Consider the following 14,212-nt stretch of genomic DNA (forward strand, 5'->3'; position numbering starts at 1 on the left):
GATTCACAGAAACCTGGTTCAATGATAATTTTTCTCGCCTCATAAAATTGGATAATTACAAACTTGTTGAAAAACATCGTAACAATAAACGGGGCGGTGGAGTCTGTCTACTTGTACATAAAGATATAAGTTTTATTTGTAGACCCGACCTATCAATTTTTAATAATTCTATAGAATCTCTCTTTATAGAGGCTACTAACATAAATTCAAAAGATAAATTTCTTTTCGGCATAGTCTACAGACCACCTAATGGTTCTGTAGATGAGTTTAATGTTAATCTGGAAAATATTTTCAATATCATTTCGAATAAAACCTGTAAAACCTACATAATGGGAGATTATAATATTGATTTAACGAATGCAATCAAATCAACTACGTTTTTAAATATTCTCTATTCGAACGGATTCATCCCTACAATAACTGTCCCAACTCGTATTAGTAGCATTACCACAAGCCTGATAGATAACATCATTACAAACGATGATTCTACGATTACTTCAGGGGTTCTCATCACTGATATAAGTGACCATTTTCCGATATTTCTAAAAGTGGTAGGGAAGAAAATCAGATCTAACAACACCATCTATATACGTAATTACAATACTAACAACATAAACGGTTTACTTCTGAAATAAGGGACACATATTGGGATAATGTTTTAAACGAAAATGATGTCAATTCTGCCTATAATACCTTTTTTAATTTTCTCAGTTCAACTTATAATACTTGTTTTCCTATTCGCCAAATCAATCATAAACAGCGTCGTAGAAAGAAACACCCCTGGATTACGAATGGTATTTTGACTTCCATTAAAAGGAAGCACAAACTTTACAGACGTCAGTTAAAGTCTCCTACAGTTATGTACGAGTCTATGTATACAACGTATCGTAATAAGCTTAATCAAGTAATCAGACTTTCGAAAAAGCTCTATTTTGACAATAAATTTAATGAGAGCAGAAATAACACAAACCATACATGGCGTACTATTAATGAAATGTTGCACAATAACCGTAAAGAATCATCATATCCTGCTGTTTTCAAAGATGGTGACCAAGAAACCAGTGATGAAAATAACCATTGCGAATAACTTCAACAATTTCTATGTAAATCTTGGACCATCGCTTGCTAGTAAAATAAATAACAAAGGTAAAAACCATCTATGATAACAATAGTCATTCAATATTCACATTCCCAGTCACTGAAGAAGAACTAATTAAAATTGCAACTTCCAACTTGAAACCCAATAAAGCAGCAGGATATGATGATTTCAAACATGGTATTATAAAAAATGTTATTCCTTTTATTGCTAAGCCTTTGACCCATATATGTAATTTATCATTTAACACTGGCGTATTCCCAGATAAACTTAAAACGGCAAAGGTTATACCAATCTATAAAAAGGGAGATTCAAATGTATATGAGAATTATCGACCGATTTCATTGCTTTCCTGTTTTTCTAAAATCATAGAACGACTTATGTTCAATCCCATATTTAATTTTCTTAACCAATATAATATTCTCTGTAAAGAACAGTACGGCTTTCGACCCGAACATTCTACTGAACTGGCTTTGGCAGATGCACTTAACAGTTTACATACTAGTCTTAATAATGGCAAAAATTGCATAGGTGTATTCCTCGACCTTTCGAAGGCGTTTGACACGATCGATCATACCATCCTTATCAATAAATTATTTTCATACGGCATTAGAGGAACTACTCTCAACTGGCTTGAAAGCTATATTTAGAACTGCAGATATCAGTATACCTTGTATAAAATTTCTAGATCCGATCTTGCTAAAATTCGTTGCGGCGTTCCACAGGGTTCAGTCTTAGGTCCTTTGTTATTTATTCTATATATAAACGATATTTGTCATGTCTCCAAACTAGCCAAAATCATTCTCTTTGCTGATGACACCAGTATTTTCTTCGAGAGCGACGACATAATCACATTATCTTCCAACGTGTCAAATGAATTAAATAAATTCTGTAATTGGTTTTCAGCCAACAAATTATCACTAAATGTACAAAAAAGTAATTACATTGTCTTTAATACTCGTAATACACTTATTTGGAATAAAGATATATGTATGGATGGGAAAATAATTAAGCAAGTTTATACTACTAAGTTTTTAGGTGTAAATATTGATTGTAAACTTAGCTGGCGCAACCATATTTCAACTATTTGCAGTATAATTGCACGGAATGTTGGCATATTATCTAAGTTGAAATATTATCTATCGGAAAACATACTCAGAACACTATACCAGACCCTGGTTGTCCCGCATCTCACTTATTGTTCCATTATTTGGTCTGGTACATACAACACCAACCTTAACAATCTTATAATACTCCAAAAGGCAGCCATTCGCCACATAACACACTCAGCCCCACGTGAGCACACCAGTCCCCTATTTAAGAAACTCAACTTACTAAAATTGCACGATCTCATTAAAGTTAAGCTTGCATTATTTGCCTACAAGACCTGGAATGGATTACTACCAGCTGCCTTTGACAATTTTTTAACCAGTAACAGAGATGTACATAATCATAACACGAGGCATGCTAATCATGCCCACTATAATCTCTACAATACCACCATTGGAACTTTAAGCCTACAAAACCGTGCAACAAAAACATGGAATCTTCTAATGAACGATTTAAAGAGTAAAAAGTCAGTCACATAGCTAGTTACTGACTAAAACTAAATTATACCTGTATGTAATTACTATATATATATATATTGAACATTTAATTTGTACTTATATCTATGTATATATTCATACACATATATATATTTTGTTTTCTTTTCTTTTCTTTTCTTTCTTCAGGGAGTCTTCCACATTGTTAAGCTTTTAAGCTTTATGGAAGACTTCCCTCCACTTTGTACTTTTGTGGCAAACAAATAAATATTAGCCAGTGGTGGGAGACCAGGGTGGAATTCAGTGACCAATGGTACCCTTTTGGAACTGGTTTGACGAGTCATGTACGTCAATGTTTCGGTACGGGGTTTGCTTTTAGCCTTTTTGATGGCATCTTCAATAGTACCCCGAAAGTACTGTATGTGTTTAGGAGGTGTGGTGACAGTTCTTTAGTGCGGGAATCACAACCGACTTCAGAGGAGCAAATGCGTCGAATGCGCAACGCTTGACTGTACGGAATATTTCTGGTACGGTGACGTGGATGGTAACTGCTTGTTAAAAGGTAGTTGTGCTTGTTCGTGGGTTTATGGAACAAGTCTCTTTGAGTGAACCATTGTATAGGGTCACAGTGGTGTCCAGGAAGTGAACGCCATGTCCAGAAATATCTTTTACAGCTTGAAGAAGAAGCCTTACCGGTACTGTTTAACTTCATATTAAATGTAACTCATATCATATTATTTTACAATTTTTCTCAACGTAATATTAACCAGGTTTCAACGTTGATATGAAACATACAAAGACCTTTAATCGTGATATTAATATTACGTGAATCATTATTGAAACAAGTTACCGTTTTTACTTGTTTTCTCAGAGGTCTGTTCTTCGGTAGCTGGAACAGAGAGAAATATATATAATAAATAGACTATGAATAATGACGTCAATGGCGTGCCATAGACTCTCATTCTCTCTTCGAACCAAAAACGCAGCCGACGTGGCCACTCTCTCTCTCTTTCACCTCCCTCGATCGACCTCTCTCTCGATTATATATTTCTCTTTCATATGTGGGAACCAGCTGCGACGAGACCCAGGTCTGGCCCCACGGAAAGTTATGTGATTGGACCGCTTGGGAGGTGCACTGTCATTTTCCCTTACATTATAAAAATGTAAATTATATCTAAAAAATACCTTATCCTTCATCCCATATTTCCCGGGCTCTCTATTTGACTCCGGGCCCCGGGGCTACAGCCCCTGACCACCCCTACCTTCAGTTCCGGTGGTAACAAAGAAGCATTTTTATAGTTTTGTTTTTAAATTTTTAAATTCAAGTGCTTACTCGATGGTCTGTCTGTTGTGGATGCAACGCTGGTAACTGAAAAATACAATTTATCAACACATATTACATCATTATGGAACTTATATTAATTATCCATGCAAAGTTGTTATATGGATTTCTCTGCTCACAATTTATTACAATCCGTTCGCATGTGCTAAAAAAACATACGTTAGCTAGTTTTGTGTATATGGAAAAAATGCTTACTTGTTGTTCTGTCTGTTGTGGATGCAACGTTGGTAGCTGAAAAATATAATTTATCAACATAACATCATTATGGAACTTACATTATCCATGCTACCTTGTTATACGATTGTCTTGCTCGCAAATTATTAATATAACATCAGTTTAATTAATTCATAAACCATTCATCTTACCGTTCGCATGTGCGAACAAATTATACATTAGTTAGTTTTATGTATATGGGAAAATGCTTACTTGTTGGTGTGTCTGTTGTGGTTGCAACGTTGGTAGCTGAAAAATATAGTTTATCAACACATATAACATCATGCAAAACTTACATTATCCATACTACCTTGTAATATGAATTTTGTGTACGTAATTTATTAATATAACATCAGTTTTATTCATAAACCATGCATCTTACCGTTCGCATGTGTGAACACATCATACATTAGTTAGTTTTATGTATATGAGAGAAATGTTTACTTGTTGGTCTGTCTGTTGTGGTTGCAACGTTGGTAGCTGAAAATATAGTTTATCAACATATATAACATCATGCAAAACTTACATTATCCATGCTACCTCGTTATATGAATGTTTTGTACGCAATTTATGATTATAACATCAGTTTCATTCATAAACCATGCATCTAGCCGTTCGCAAGTGCGAACAAATTGTACACTAGTAAGTTTTGGGTATAAGGGGAAAATGCTTACTTGATGGTCTGTATGTTGTGGATGCAACGTTGGTAACTGAAAAATATAATTTATCAACATATATAACATCATTATGGAACTTACATTTTCCATACTACCTTGTTATATGAATGTATTGCTTGCAATTCATTAATATAACATCAGTTTAATTTATAAACCATGCATCTTACCGTTCGCATGTGCGAACAAATTATACATTAGTTAGTTTTATGTATATGAGAAAAATGCTTACCTGTTGGTGTGTCTGTTGTGGTTGCAACGTTGGTAGCTGAAAAATATAGTTTATCAACATATATAACATCATGTTTAACTTACATTATCCATGCTACCGTGTTATATGAATGTTTTGTACGTATTTTATTAATATAACATCAGTTTAATTCATAAACCATCAATCTAATCGTTCGCATGTGCGAACAAATAGTACACTAGTTAGTTTTTTGTATATGAGAAAAATGCTTACTTGTTGGTCTGTCTGTCGTGGTTGCACTGTTGGTAGCTAAAAAATATAATTTATCAACACATATAACATCATTATGGAACTTACATTATCCGTGCTACCTTGTTATACGATCGTCTTGCTCGCAATTTATTAATATAACATCAGTTTTATTCATAAACCATCCATCTAACCGTTCGCATGTGCGAACAAATAGTACATTAGTTAGTTTTATATATAGGCTATGAGGAAAATGCTTACTTGTTGTTCTGTGTGTCGTGTTTGCACTGTTGGTAGCTGAAGAATATAATTTATCAACACATATTACATCATTATGGAACTTACATTATCAATGCTACCTTGTTATACGATCTTCTTGCTCGCAATTTATTAATATGACATCAGTTTAATTCATAAACCATTCATATACCGTTCGCATGTGCGAGCAAATCATACATTAATGAAGGGATAGGTGACATAATCGTTCCCGAGGACCGACCTGCGGCTCTCGACGCCTCTGGTGGTGAACAAGAGTGACGTAACTCAAGGGGCAAAAAAGGTGGTTTTAGTAGAAAATTAAATGATCCCGCTCCCTACAAAAAAATGAAAAATGTCATAACAACAGTCCTTTTGTCCCTACTTGGCGTATGTGCACCTTTAAAGTAAAGAAAATATATGTTTACAAAGGCCTTACTTCATGCCGTGAGAGAGTGTGAGAGGGTAGGACTGGTATGAGATGAGAATGACTAAGGGCGTGATTTTTCTCAACATAAATGTCATTAATGGACAAGGAACGAAATTCAACCCCAGCTAAATGATATTCCATGAGGCGCCGTCTGTCAAAGTTAAAGAGAAAACAATCAAAAAGATGAACAAGCAAAAGAAGAATATAGCAGTTACAATATCGTTATACTAACCCATATCGCCTAGCACCTGTTGAAAGTTACAACCGCAAACCATCGCTATGGCTAAAAGGGTTGCCAACGCAACGCAACGGTTAACAACGCATGATCGTAGATTTACTAAACATGGAATCCTCGAGAAAAAAAAAAGAATCAACGAATCAACAATACACTAAACTTGGTGAACGAAACTAACACGAAGTCTGGCACTTTGAAGGTTTGAATCTGTACACCACCGCTGTCTTAACCCGATAGAGTAAATCCACAGATTTCCATGAACAGTCCAACTGCTGTGTGGACCCTATCAATATAGATTTGGACAGGTGTAATGACCTTCAAACGGCTAAATTAATGCGTCACAACGCTAAACACGAAGGGAAAACTTAGATCCAGACTGGCATACCATAATGATAATGGTAACTTGTACCAAGGACCCTTGCAATGAGGAAGTACACATGAAAGTGTTTCCCTTCGTCGTGCAAGACAATTAGATATTGTTGTTATGCAAACAGTGTTGCAATTGCTTTTATGTAACGGTGCTACGTAATACGTAAATATAACCTGAATCTTTTATGTGCATATTGTCACAGTCAACACACGAGAAAAAATAATAGTTCACTGTTTTTTTTTTTGTATAAACTGTACTAGTGGTTATGGGAGTTCAATACAACACCACATGTGTCATCACACTATAAGTGACCTTTTTCATTCCGCTTCGAAGAATCTGATTTGGGATCATAAATCAGGTCATGTCCGTTTGTTACTGTCAAGGGCGTAGGAACCGGGGGGCTGGGGAGCGCCAGCCCCCCCCCCAGTGAAAAATGTGGAGGGGCGGAAGTATCATTCCGCCCCCCCCCCCCCGCTTCGCAAGTCAGAAAACCCCTTTTTCATTTCCAAATGAGAAAAAAATCTCATTTGGAACACCAAATTGCATCTAAGGCAAGGTGAAAATACAAAATTAAGTTTACAAAATGGAGTGGGTGTTGAAGTGTGCTATATTGCACCAAATTGCATCTGAGGCCACCTGGAAGTGCAAAAAATCCCAAAGGGGAGGGGGACACCCCCTCCCCTTAGACCCCTCCCCAGGCCGGCCATCAGTCTTCAGCCCCCCCCCCCCACACATCACATGAAAGTGTTTCCCTTCGTCGTGCAAGACAATTAGATATTGTTGTTATGCAAACAGTGTTGCAATTGCTTTTATGTAACGGTGCTACGTAATACGTAAATATAACCTGAATCTTTTATGTGCATATTGTCACAGTCAACACACGAGAAAAAATAATAGTTCACTGTTTTTTTTTTTGTATAAACTGTACTAGTGGTTATGGGAGTTCAATACAACACCACATGTGTCATCACACTATAAGTGACCTTTTTCATTCCGCTTCGAAGAATCTGATTTGGGATCATAAATCAGGTCATGTCCGTTTGTTACTGTCAAGGGCGTAGGAACCGGGGGGCTGGGGAGCGCCAGCCCCCCCCCCCCAGTGAAAAATGTGGAGGGGCGGAAGTATCATTCCGCCCCCCCCCCCCCCCGCTTCGCAAGTCAGAAAACCCCTTTTTCATTTCCAAATGAGAAAAAAATCTCATTTGGAACACCAAATTGCATCTAAGGCAAGGTGAAAATACAAAATTAAGTTTACAAAATGGAGTGGGTGTTGAAGTGTGCTATATTGCACCAAATTGCATCTGAGGCCACCTGGAAGTGCAAAAAATCCCAAAGGGGAGGGGGACACCCCCTCCCCTTAGACCCCTCCCCAGGCCGGCCATCAGTCTTCAGCCCCCCCCCCCCCGCCACTCAAAAGTACCTTCCTACGCCACTGGTAACTGTTAATATAGAAAGTTCGTCAGTGTACGGCATATTCCATGTAAAGGATGATGCTCAGTTGCTTAAGAGTCTGAAAACTAGGATGGTCGTTCAGAGAATATTAACAATTTAATTATTGTCATATTTATATAAATTTAGTGTTAGGATACAGTAAATGTGTATTATTTTGCCTGCTTGGCGTTCCAAGATATCCCCAGAATGAGCCCGAAGTTTCTACAACTGTCACTACACTATATATTAGTGTTTCTACAACTTTCACTGCACTGTATAACTCATGAGAAGATGTAGAAAAATATCCATAACGCATGTTTCTATTCTTTATGAATCGTTCAACGAGAGTGTGCCTGAAGCATCCATAGAACAAAGCTGAACTGGTATAAATTCTTGGACCTGAGAAGCGAAAGAGAGATGAACATCACCTCCAGGAGACCGTCAAGATTCTCGTTCCTGTGCTCAGAAGCCATATAAAGAAAGCCTAATTTGCTCCGTTGTCGATATTATACTATGGCCTAGCCTACATTGTAGTTGCCTTAGCCTGATTTATACTGCTGTACAATGTTAATAGACACTACGCATATTCATATACACACTTAGAACAAAAGGGACTTCGGAGCAACCTTTTGGGTTCTTCACCTTGTCACAAATAAAGCACCCTTGTTGGTTCTTTAAAGAACCCTACGGAAGGGTTTTTGAGAAGAACCCTATGGAAAGGTTCTCTGGAAAACTTGTTAGGTTTCTTCGAGGCACCACTATATTTACAAAGGGGGTTCTTCAGGGCACCGCGTTTTCGTAAATAGGGTTCTTCGGGGCACCATGTTTTCATAAATATGGTTATTCGGGGTACGACTATATTCACATACGAGGGTTCTTCAGGGCTCCACGTTTTCAAAAATAGGGTTCTTCGGGGTACCACTATATTCACATACGAGGGTTCTTCAGGGCTCCACGTTTTCATAAATAGGGTTCTTCGGTGTACCACTACAATCATATATAGGGTTCTTCCGAGCACCACCGTTTTTATATTTGGTTCTTCAGGGCTCACACATCGTATACACATAAAAACCACAGAATGCTCATCTTAAAGATAACTTTATGTATTTGAAAATCACATAAAAACATGCTTACAGATTCGAAATTCAACATTTAAAATGTCAAACGTCTAATAAAATTATTCATTAAAAAATCCAATAACGTGATTGGTTGGTTGTTAGGCGTTTAACAGTCTTACTTCAACGGTCAAAGTCGAACGTTCCAGAAGCAGAAAAACTTCAATATTAAGTGCAAAGTTGGTTTAAAATAAACATACCACCTATGTATGTATTGTATACCCTTCTCCATGTGAAAAATAATATTTAGAGGAAACCTTCAATTAACTAGAAAGTGAAAAGTGAAAACTCAAGCTATACATAACCGTTGAAAGGGAAATAACCTCAATTGAGGAAAAATAGCATATCTGAATATTACAAACACAACTGTTAATCCCTGTAACATTGTTATCCCCCATTTGAATGAAGCCCGCTCATACTGTGGCATACTTAAAAAAGATGGTTCAGTGAACAGAAAACCCTCAATTGTTTGGTTGATGGGGGTTTTACCTTAACAATCAGTCATATATGCCAGAGAGGTGGGAAAAGCAGGGTATAGTCTAGTAAGGTTGAACGTCCTGAGAGAACTCCATTGGAGTATGATGTCAAGACGACCAATAACCCAACTGACCAATCAATCAAGTTCAGGTTACCGTGAACAGCGCCATCTACTTGCCCGTAGAAACCAGTTAGGAAGTGAATTATAGGGAAAAGAAATAGGAATGAAGCGGAAAGATAAGAAATAATGTGAATGAATGGATCTGTTTATTAGTTGTACAGAAATCTTTATGAAAGTGCAAAAAAACGGGATTTAAAAAGTCGGGAAGATGTGCTTAGATCTTCTGGCACAAATTTGTATATGCAAGAAATTGTGAGAGGGAAATGTTTGACGAAGTTAGAACCATTAAGGAGGTGAGAATGGGTGAGATAAGAGTGTCCAACCGGAGATGTATGATTATGGTTTACCCCTTGGTAACATAGTTAAGTTCAATATACACTACAAGAGTGACATGTCAAATATATAACATTATCTAAGAACCACCACAATGATAATGCTTAGTGTTTTGTTTCTACTGTGAAAAGGGAAGCAGGTAAGGTATTCCACAATTGATGTTAATAATATGAATGTTACACCCACCATTCACAACATGAAAAACAATAGCTAACAATATGAAGTTGTGAAACAAGAGACATGCAGTTGAAGGTTTATCACCATTACATAAGTTTTACATTTATCTCTACCTATAAGCTTGCCCACAATGCATAATGAAATTGAATGTGAACATGCCATGAAATTGTACATATCAGTTAACAATATTATTATGCCAAATATGAAACAGAACTGATACATGGTTGCTCAAATTAAGATTTTTACATAAAACTCTTACAGCTCAATGCATGACATCAAAAACAAAACTGCACATCTTCAGACTATGAGCTACCTGTGCACTAAATATGAACTGAATCAATTGCACAGTCTTGAGATATTGTGCTTACACGTTGGGTGTCACAAACATACATCTACACGCACATGCCAGTATAGGTTCCTGATGCTTTCTACATACATATAAATGCCAGCATAGGTTCCAGAAGCAATCGCATCGGAACCACAACCAGAAAGCAATAGTGCACATCTAAGGGCCATGGGCATTTGTGACTGACAGAGGACCCCATTGTATTTTCTTTTGTATTTACCACCCTAACTCAAACACTAACAATAAACTCTCTATTGTATGTCGCTTTTGACTTTTTGTTCCCATTGTAATTGCCGACCGAGGACCAGGAAATCCTTTCTTCTGGTCCTCTGGAATACAGGCACACACACATGCCAACAGGACCGCATTGGTTCCTGATGCTGGTCGCATCGGAACCAAAAAGTGTCAAGAACTTGTAATACATAAGAAAGAAATGATTATAGGCCACAGACCATAATCAAAAATTTCACAGTGAGAAGCCACCCAGAAAATCCGTCGGCCAACTGCAAACACTGCCAGACACCAACAATGGGTATTAATGAGTAAGCTCTGTATGTAGACGAATTACTGGCATTTGTACACTTTTTGAACTTTTTAATTTAAAGACAAAGGAATGTATAAGTCTTTTTGAGGTCCTTTGGGTACTCAAACCCATAGACCCAAAACACTGCCATCAAAAGTGCCACACCCAACGTAACATCACAAGAGCCATCGTCTATGATGGGGCTGCACCCCTCTGCCACCACAGTGATGGTTTCTGCATGAAGAATATCTGTTTCTCCATGTATTTTCAGCAAAGGCATGGAGTTTGTTTCTTCCTGAAGTATGATAAACATACAAGTTTTTTTTTTGTATATTTGTATATTTATTTGTTTCATCACAATTTACAGTGTGACGGGAGGTCGCCTATAAATCCTGCAAGGCTTAACAAAGTAGGAGACTCCCAAAAAAAGAGAAAAAGAGAGAAAAACTTAAGAATAGAAAAAGGAAAGTTAATAGTAGCATCTACAATGAGGAAATAATCGAAATGACGATAATTGAAATTAATAATCTTAATAAACAATCCTAACAATCTTTATAATTATCTTAATCACAAACACACACAAGAATAAATCCATCAATAGTGAGAAATAATTACAGTTTGGAGATTCCTTTTGAATACAGAGTAAGAAGGCTTATTCTTAATATTATCCTGGAGATTATTCCACGTGTTTATAACACCAATACGAGGGCTTAAAGAACCCTTAGTACTTCGATGGGATAAAACATGTGCGTTATTACAATTGCGTGTTTGATGGTTGTGGATTAGTCTATTACTATAAATAAAATCTTTAAAAGCCTCGGGTAGCAATCCATTCCATGCTTTATATGCAAATGTTGCAAGCTGGACTCTTATAATATCATTTAGTTTTAATAAATTTAATCTTTTGAATAATGGGCTAGTATGATCACGTGGTGCAGCATGTGAAATATGGCGGATAGCTCTCTTCTGGAGGACACATAGGTGATTAAGATTTGTAGAATAGGTTCCTGACCAAATAGTCGTGCAATAAGTTAATTGGGGTAAATCAGAGTTATATAAAGTGTTCTGAGTATATTTGGAGGTAAATAATGTTTTAATTTGCATATAATACCAGTATTTCTAGCCACTCTGTTAGACTGCTGATATATGATCACGCCACGAAAGTTTATTGTCTATGTGTACACCCAAGCAAGAACTTTGTAGTGTTAACCCGATTAATAATTTTATCATTCATGGTAATATTGTGATCCCATCTGAATGAGTGACTAGCATTAAACACCATATAATTAGTTTTTTTCTATATTAAGAGATAATTTGTTTGCTGCAAACCAGCTGGAAAATTTAGTTAATTCAGTAGAAACAGTTTTATGTGATGAGAGTAGATTTTGGGAATCGAAGAAAATATTTGTGTCGTCGGCAATAATATTGTTTAGCTATATCGGAGACATTAACGATATCATTGACATAAATTATAAATAATTATAAATTGTTTCGAAAATTTTGCAACAGGACTTTCAAAACATCCTATGACCATTATCCCAATACATTAACTTTGAATGATGGATTTGATGTGTAATCACCAACATGGGCGGGATTACAGGGGGGAAGAGGAGGCATTTGCCCCCCCCCCCACTTTTTCTCAGACCTTAGTTCACTTTTTTGTCGTTTTTGCAGACAAATGTGCACAACCCTAATCGAAATTATTCCCCCGCAACAGCTCCATCAAATAGGCCTATTTGTTTCGAATCTAAGTCGAATTTGTAACATCGTAACATGAAGCATATAGAATAACTAGAGCTGGAGCTAGCACATGGTTCGCAGCACACGTTACGAATCCTGGAGCTAACAAACTAGCGATTCAATTCTGCATGTGATGAATCCGCGGCATGTGCTACAGTGCTAGCTTCAGGAATTGATTTTCAACGTTGCTGCTCTACTGATTGCTTTGAATAACTAAATCCAGAGAAACGATTTACGAAAGCCAGATTTGCATATTGGGTATATCAATAATTAAATTCAATACACTGACACATGACACCCCCCCCCCCCCCGTATCATTCAACAATATGCAATTGTAATGTGATGTAATTTCTTTACTGCTTGAAATCCTGGAATGATGCATGCACATCGAATAATGTAAATTACAAATTGGCACTAACACATGTATGTATGTATGTATGTATGTATGTATATGTGATCTTCCCGCAAGCAGGAACTCGCGAAAGAAGCCATGGAGGCTTATAGACTCGCAAGCTGACCGAAGCCAATCTCTCGGCACACATCCATTTAACGTCCATGTCGGGAAGTTGTTATTGAACAACACCCTTGCCAGACGACACACATTGCTGTCGGCGGGGAATCGAATGTAACACATTAAATCCATTGTTACAGTATACAGCACTCGGCAGTTTCGGTAGGGGGGTGGGGTAAAGATATGTTTAGCCCCCAATATTTGCCAAGTGCTCCAAGAAGTGGGGACCGCGGGAGAATTTCGAAGTGGGTGCTGAACATATTCTTGATCGGTCCAATGCACAATATACTAATAATTTTAGGGTGAAAGAACTGTCTAGATGCGATTTATTGTTACCAGAGGTGTCATTTTTGCTGATCTTGGATTTCCTTTTTGCTTAAATTTTGACGCGCCGCGCCAACTGATGGTGGTGCACCGCCTAAATAGTGACGTATAAGCTTCAGTTGTACATAACCATAGTTCTTCTATCAGCCCTCCCTAAATTTACACAGGTTCATTAATTGTTTAGATGCAATTTAAAGCCTATATAGGTGTTAATTTTACCGATCTAAGGGTACCTTTCATCAAAAATTTCGACGCTCCTTGCCAACCGATGATGACGCTCCGCTTAGATATGTGACGTATTACAAAAGTTGTACATCACCATTTGACCATATGTTCCACTATCAATCCTCTTCAAATTTTTAAACGATAATTAACGATCTAGATACAATTGCAGACATGTGATCCATATTTCAAGGATGGGTACATGCAGCTTAGAGCATTCGGGAAGTGCCGTCTCCGGCCATCTGGAGGGTTTGTAAAGCCAAAAAAATTCTTGTACGCGCCGCGCCAACCGAT

At 37.2% G+C, this 14,212-nt stretch overlaps 1 protein-coding gene across 9 annotated transcripts in view; it reads right to left on the reverse strand.

Annotated features, from left to right (window-relative positions):
* LOC139968788 (uncharacterized) overlaps positions 1 to 6,684 on the reverse strand; it is a 51,217-nt gene extending 44,533 nt beyond the window's left edge. Inside the window, exons 1-9 of one of the 9 annotated variants that reach the window (XM_071973171.1) lie at positions 6,226 to 6,684; positions 5,570 to 5,605; positions 5,333 to 5,368; positions 5,102 to 5,137; positions 4,870 to 4,905; positions 4,640 to 4,675; positions 4,178 to 4,213; positions 3,974 to 4,009; positions 3,449 to 3,529 (exon numbers count right to left, since the gene is read on the reverse strand). In XM_071973171.1, coding sequence (XP_071829272.1) covers positions 3,474 to 3,529; positions 3,974 to 4,009; positions 4,178 to 4,213; positions 4,640 to 4,675; positions 4,870 to 4,905; positions 5,102 to 5,137; positions 5,333 to 5,368; positions 5,570 to 5,605; positions 6,226 to 6,268 — 351 coding nt within the window. In that variant the 5' untranslated portion in view covers positions 6,269 to 6,684 and the 3' untranslated portion in view covers positions 3,449 to 3,473. Of the gene's footprint in view, positions 1 to 3,448; positions 3,530 to 3,973; positions 4,010 to 4,177; positions 4,214 to 4,256; positions 4,445 to 4,639; positions 4,676 to 4,869; positions 4,906 to 5,101; positions 5,138 to 5,332; positions 5,369 to 5,569; positions 5,606 to 6,225 lie in introns of those variants that run through there. The other 8 variants (XM_071973172.1, XM_071973177.1, XM_071973175.1 and 5 more) reach the window with 8 other exon arrangements.
* Between the last annotated feature and the right edge of the window lie 7,528 nt (positions 6,685 to 14,212).

This window comes from Apostichopus japonicus, chromosome 6 (assembly GCF_037975245.1).
Source record: "Apostichopus japonicus isolate 1M-3 chromosome 6, ASM3797524v1, whole genome shotgun sequence".
Lineage (NCBI taxonomy): Eukaryota > Metazoa > Echinodermata > Holothuroidea > Aspidochirotida > Stichopodidae > Apostichopus > Apostichopus japonicus.